Source organism: Gossypium arboreum, chromosome 7 (assembly GCF_025698485.1).
Source record: "Gossypium arboreum isolate Shixiya-1 chromosome 7, ASM2569848v2, whole genome shotgun sequence".
Taxonomy (NCBI): Eukaryota; Viridiplantae; Streptophyta; class Magnoliopsida; order Malvales; family Malvaceae; genus Gossypium; species Gossypium arboreum.
In genome coordinates, this window is record NC_069076.1 from 99,682,270 (window position 1) to 99,689,281 (window position 7,012).

General features: G+C 26.2%; 1 protein-coding gene across 2 annotated transcripts; it reads left to right on the top strand.

Moving 5' to 3' along the window:
- LOC108470900 (11-beta-hydroxysteroid dehydrogenase-like) lies at positions 1–6,436 on the top strand. 2 transcript variants are annotated; one of them, XM_017772422.2, is made up of 6 exons: positions 1–312; positions 403–595; positions 1,181–1,266; positions 2,628–2,759; positions 2,942–3,070; positions 6,058–6,436. In XM_017772422.2, the coding sequence occupies exons 1-6, from the start codon at positions 118–120 to the stop codon at positions 6,307–6,309; spliced, it is 987 nt and encodes a 328-aa protein (XP_017627911.1). In that variant the 5' UTR covers positions 1–117; the 3' UTR covers positions 6,310–6,436. The 2 variants fall into 2 exon arrangements, with proteins under 2 accessions (XP_017627911.1, XP_052887143.1); XM_053031183.1 differs by lacking the exon at positions 6,058–6,436 and adding an exon at positions 3,996–4,683.
- The last annotated feature ends 576 nt before the right edge of the window (positions 6,437–7,012 follow it).

Here is a 7,012-nt window from a genome sequence, read left to right on the forward strand (position 1 = left end):
AAAATCCCGTATGAGACATTAACCCTCTATAAAAACATCGCTACAAACAAGTGTAAAACAAACCACCATCTTCGGTTCTCTATACATCTCTTTGAGTTTTCTTTGGCTGCAATATCAATGGCTAATCATATAGATGTGATTACAAATATCATGAATGTGATAGTGCCTCCGCTTATGCTCATTGTTCTCCTTCTTGTTTATCCACTTTATCTTATTTACAAGTTCATCAACTTCATAACAAGGCTCCTAACCAGTGAAAATGTTGCTGGAAAAGTAGTGCTCGTCACTGGTGCAGCTGCAGGGATCGGAGAGGTTTCATATCCCATAATTAATCTTAAATTCCTAAATGAGTTATAACTATTGCATGCATGGTTAATTTTTTCTTTTTTTCATTTTTTGAAGCAAATCTCTTATGAATATGCAAGAAGAAGAGCTCGGTTGGTGTTGGTGGACGTAAGAGGGGATCATCTAGGAAGGGTTGTGGAAAATGTTAGAAGCTTTGGATCTCCGGATGTTATTGCCATTACAGCTGATGTTTCCAAGGAAGAAGATTGCAAGAAATTTGTTGATGAAGCAATCAAGCATTTTCATCGATGTAAGTTAAAACTTTACACTTTTTTTTTGTCAAATTTTTATTTTAGTTCCTTTTAGATTTGGGATTTAGTCCATAAAAGTACCATTAAGTCAAAAAGTAAATTGATTTTTTTGTTATAAACTTATCTTTATATACCAACATGATGTATATGTGGTACGTCGCATGTCATTATCTTATTATTTCATTAGCTACACCAGTTTTTAAGTTTTAAACGATACAAATAGATAAAAATATTATAAGAAAGGACTAATTATTTGTTCATTGATTTAACGATAAGGATTAATTTATCTAATTTTTAATAAAGAGATAAAATATAATAATTTAATTCCTAGTGTAAGTTCCTCTAAGGTATTTTTTGGATTTAGTCTTCAAATATGTCAGGTCATAGAAACTAACCTATACAAAACAGTGGAATTTTTACTAAAAGAAAGAGGATTGAAATATGTTGAAATTAAAGTATATGAATTAAATATTAAATTTTATCATATTAAAGGACTAAAATCATAATTCGACCTTTGCACCTTTTGTTAAATTGTTTGATTCTTGATTATTTTATAATTGAAATTTGAAACATGCATGGAACAGTGGATCACTTGGTTAATAATGCTGGCCTTGCAAGAGTAAAATTGTTTGAGGAAATCCAAAACTTCTCTGATTTCTCTTATCTTCTGGTAAGATATATTACTTCTTTTAATTCCTTCTCAATTTACATTTTAAACCTATAGCACAGTGGATCAAATTATAATTATCAAAAGTTTTAAAAATAAGTACACTCAACTTCATATTTAGTGACTTGTCATCATTTTGTTTAGGGAAGTTAAAAATCTTTTTAGGGAGGGATTGAGATTAAATTTTACATTTTATGAGACTGTAATTTTAATTTTATCATTATATCTTTATAGTTTTTAAAATGATTAAATCAAAATTTTATTATTATTTGGGGTAGACTATAATTTTACAACTATTAAGTTATAATTTTATAAACTTTAAGGGGTTAAAATAGAATTTTCTTATTTTAAGGAGTTATAACCCTTGCTTACTTTGCGGTTGTCCCTATTTAATTTACTGACAATACATAAAATTATATAGATGCATTAAATATAAAAGAGTTCGATGTATTTTTTCAAATTTTAAAATTTAATTTCTATATTTTAATTTCAAGACATTAATTCTCTATATTTCTTCATTTAAATATAGGTTTTAAAATCATGATTTTCTCATCCAATTTTACAATTACGAAAAAGGTAATAATAATAATAATAAACCCTTAACGCATATTGTTTCTGCCAATTTTGTTTTTATTTTTACAAGAGCATAAAATTTATAAATTTCTTATATTTTCTATAAAAATCCTACATTTATTTAGAGATATATTATTTTTAAAAACATATATTAAAATTCAAGAAATATATATATAATTTCAAAATTGGAAAAATGTGTTCTTTATGGTAATAATGTCTTTTCAAGAGCTATTCCTTTGATTAATATTAAATTGGATTTTAATATAATTTAAAAATACTTGTTTAAATCTGAATTTTAAATTTAAAAAGTAGATAATATACTCCTTTTGAACTTTTGGAACTTTATGTTATTTATAATTGATACTTTTTTTGTTTTTTTTCATAAATTTCAAAATTTTTATCATTTTAAATTTTTAGGATTTTTATTGAAAATATATATTTTTATTTTTTTATAAATTTTAAAGAAAGGATCAACAAAAAATATAAATATAAAGCCAAAAAAACTTATTATGAGATTTTTTAAATAAAAATATAGAGGACTCAATGTCAAGAGTGAACTACATGGATTAATTTTTATATTTAAACTCATAATCCTTAACCTTTAAATTAAAAATAATATGTGTTTAAGCATGCTTAAATTTACGTTTTTTACATAATGTAACTCAACTAAGACTTAATTAAAATTCAAATATAAATTTATTTTTATTATATAAAATTAAAAATATATAAAAATCTTAAATACGCTATATGTACTAATAAATTTAAATGTATACTTTTTCCATATGTTGTAGGACGTGAACTTGTGGGGAGTGGCATATGGCACATATTACGCCATTCCACACCTAAGAAAAACTAAAGGGAAGATCATTGTCATGGCTTCCTCCGTTGGATGGTATCCTTTCCCACGCTTCAGTTTTTACAATGTAAGCCATTTTCCTTTTTTGTCATTTTCTCTATTTAACCCAAAATTTATTCTTTTTCAAAATTAGATCATAAGTTGAACCAATCTCTGAACTAATACTTCAATTTATTCTCAATCTGACTAATCAATCTATATCATCCAACATTACCATACAAATGTAATATGAAATATTTTGTGGTTCAGGCAAGCAAGGCAGCATTGATCACCTTCTACGAGACGTTGAGAACCGAGATTGGCAATTCCAACATTGGCATAACAATTGTGACCCCGGGATTGGTCAAGTCGGCTTTGTCACAAAACGAACCTGCAAAGGTACACTCATACATCTATTTTTATATTTTCTGATGCAAAAACTGATAGCTAAATTGACAGAAATATATAATTGAAAAAGTATACTCTAAGATTAAATTAGAACCTTCAATTTTTGTCCAAACAAAACCTGTCAATTCTACCCATACTCAAAAAACTCAGCTTGATTAATTTAAAACTAAAGTCGATCAAATTTAAAGATTATATTTGTCTTCAAGACTCAATTCGGTACTTAAGGTTTTTCTATCTAATTAGGTGCTTAAACTTGACTTAATATTTAATTTAATATCTATTTTTTCTCCGATTAGGTAGTTGCATGAATTTGACCTTTTAAATCATATTAGTACTTGAACTTGGCTTTATAAATTAAATTTATTCAAATAAAATCATTTATTGCAAGTGCTAATTTAAATTAAAAAGTCAAATTTAAGTATTTAATTGAACAAAAAAATTAAATATCAACTTTGTTACATCTTCAAAACCCCTTAGTCATCAATAATATGAGATAAAATCTTAGTGAAATAAGATATAAGATCAAAGAAAATGAAAGGCGCAATATATCAAAAGAGAGTTAAATTAAGAAGCATGACATGATGTATAATTGATTTCTCGATAAAATAAGGAAAAGATATAAAGATGATAAAAGAGAATATTGAGTATTAAAATAATAATAATAATAAATTATTAAGAAGTAGGTTTTAGTATATTGATTAATAATAATTAATAATTAATTTATTATTATTATTATTATTAAGAAGTAGATTTTAGTGTATTGATTTAAAGTAAGGACTAAATCATAAATATGTGAAAAGTTTTTGGTTCAAGTGTAAATATTCAAAATTTAGAGAATTAGCGTGGAAAAATAAAAAATTTGAAGGACCAAAAGTGAAAATAATCTAATTTACTATGATATGAAATTGGCATGCAGGGACCAAATTGAATAGGTGAAGAACTGTGAAGGACTAAATTATAATTTTATCAAATTATGTGATGATTTTAAAATATCATAAAGGATAAAATGGTCAATTAGAAAGAAAGAGAACTCTAGAAGACAATGATGATGTTGGAGATATTTTGAAGATATTTTATAATTATTTAATAAGATAAATATTATTTTATTAATATTTTAATTAGATATTTTATTATAAATAGCTAGTATAAAATGAGAGAAAGATGAAGAAGGAAAAAAAAAAAAAGATCCTCTCATCTTTTCAACGTGAGTAAAGGGGAGAGAAGAAGAAAACTTTGTTGTCATTATAATTTGGTTCTTTTATAAAAAATTTATCATTTTCACCTAGAATTTCAAGGAATTTTCATAATCACGAAGAGAGAAAAGTGATAAGGAGACTATGGAGAACAAGAAAATTACATTGGATTTAAGAAAATGAAAGTTGGGGGAGAGAGAAAATTAAGTTAAAGTTTGAAATTAATAGGATAAGGTAAGAACATCAAGATTTCAATATATTTTTAAGTTTGATATTATTGAAAAAAAGTATGAAAATGATGTTATATTAGTGAAGGGAAATAAGAGGAAGTGATGGGAAATACTGTAGAGAAAGGAAAGGAGAGTGTTATAAACTTGGTTATCAACATTGTCTCACAAGAGATAATTACTTTTTAGTAAAGAAGGTTGAAGCTGTCAAGCAGCAAACCCCGTACTAAGAGATAATTAATTTTTAGTAAAGAAAGGTCGAAGCTGTTAAGCAGCAAAATAGGGACAAGTTTGAAGAATTTAATGTACTTATTGGCTAAATTATAAATTTTGAAAATTTTAAGGTAAAAAGATATTTGAGTCTAGTTTCAAAAACATCAATCTTAATTTCAAATTCTATAGATCAAGATGTAAATAATTTAGTAATTATGACTCAAGTGGATAGCTTTGATATGAACACATAAATAAATATTGGAATTATAACTAATGTTCAATATAAGCATGTTATACTAAAAGCTAAAAATTCAAACAAATCTATACATAAATGATGTGGAATGGAAAGGAGGTGGAGGTGGAGGTGGAGGTGGAGGTGGAGGTGGAGGAGGAAAATATATATGAATGTATATATAGTAGATGAATTTGAAATGTTTCAAATGGTTGTAGGTGGTGGAATGATTAATACATGTGAGTATGATTTAAATGAATTGATAAAATAATAAGTAAATGATTGTTAATTGATGTAATATTGAATTCTTTGTTGAAATTTTATGAAGAATTAAATTGATTGACACAATTTAGAAATAAATATGAAATATACAGGTAAACTAATTTTGCAAGTGCAAGTCCTCCAATGGTCTTATTTGTAAAACTTTAATATTTGTGTTAATTTTATAAACTTTGTTATCTTTGATTGAATATCATGTTTTTATACCTACTTGAGATTAGAAATAGATGTAAGTGGATGAAATGTAAAATGAAGTGGTGGTTATGATATCTGAATACGGTTCGGATAATGATATAAAATAAATAAATAAAAATAAAGCGTGGAACTTGTAAGAAAATAGAGACGATGTCACGATGATAAGTTCGCCATGTCGCAACGTTGGTTGTGACAACAGTTTAAAAATCTTTATGAACTTTACAATTTTGCATTTGATCAATTGTAAATATTTTAATGAGCTTCTTCAACTCATAATTAGTTCTATCGTAGATTTAATTATTACTAATTAGTTAATGATCTATATTAAATAAATAATATAATAAATTGATTTAAAATTTTTAATAGTTTATTCAAAATAAATGTGACATTTTGATGTATAAAACCAAGGTTAGATATCCCAAATATAAAATCAGCCTAACCAAAATTTTTAGAACTTGAGTTAATCCAATCTAAATTCACCAAATCCAAAATCAAATGGATAAACTTGAATAGATTTTAAATTGATAATTCATACATTTCTAAACTTTGTTTTTCTTTCCTGTTATCATTGTTCATTGGAAGTAACAAATACAGTGGACTGGTGTGCTGACATTTGATTGAAACATATGGTGGGTATAGGCAGCACTTGGATGGATCCCAATGGTATCAGCAGAGAAATGTGGGAAAGCAATAGTGAAGGGTGCATGCCGAGGAGATAAGTACGTGATGGAGCCATCATGGGTTAACTCACTTTATGCATTGAAAGTGATGTGCCCTGACCTGGTTGAATTTTGCAATCGCTTCTTATTTATTACTTCAGAGAAAACTGCACCACACACCTTTGATGCACCCCCTAAAAGCTTCATACCAACGGAATTAAAATCTGATTGATTCAGAAAATAAAATTTAATCTTTCCGTATATCAATAATTTCGATGACTCGTGTTGGTACATTTTATTTCGTACTTTTTTGTTTTATGTATTAAAGTTTTAGATAAATTACATTTAAGTCGTTAAAATTTATATATTAACTATTCAATTTTAAAAATTATAAAATAATTATTAAATTATTTAAAAAATTATTCATTTAAATTATTGATTAAAACATTAAATTTTTAAATATGATAATATGTATGGAAATTTATATGTAGTTTATGTTTTTTTCTGATTTTTAAAATTTTGAATTTTTATATAAAATAAATAATATTGTGTCAATATAAAATATATGTGAAATGTCATGTGAGTTGTTATGCCAACATCATTAAAAAATTAATATTTTAATTAGTATTTCTGTTAAAAATAAGTTGACTCTTTTTAAAAATTAAGGACTAATTTAACTCAAAAGAATAAGGATGAAAATTGTGCAAGCCCAATTTTGGCCCGAAATAAACTCTCACTACCCAATTACAATAACTAAATCTACCCAAACCCAATACCCAAAACCAGCCCAAATTAGAACTACCCAAACCCAAAATTAAAAAAAAAAAAACAACTTAGCCTAAACCTAAACAATTTTCAGCAAAGAAAAGTGGTGATGAAACCTAGCCGTCGCCCCACCTTGGCCACCTACTCCTCTACCAGTTGTCTGCCACCAA

Coding starts and splice junctions, on each gene's coding strand:
- LOC108470900 (XM_017772422.2), top strand. CDS start 118: ATGGCTAATCATATAGATGTGATTACAAATATCATGAATGTGATAGTG. Junction 596..1,180: donor AATCAAGCATTTTCATCGAT/GTAAGTTAAAAC, acceptor TGCATGGAACAG/TGGATCACTTGGTTAATAAT. Junction 1,267..2,627: donor CTGATTTCTCTTATCTTCTG/GTAAGATATATT, acceptor CATATGTTGTAG/GACGTGAACTTGTGGGGAGT.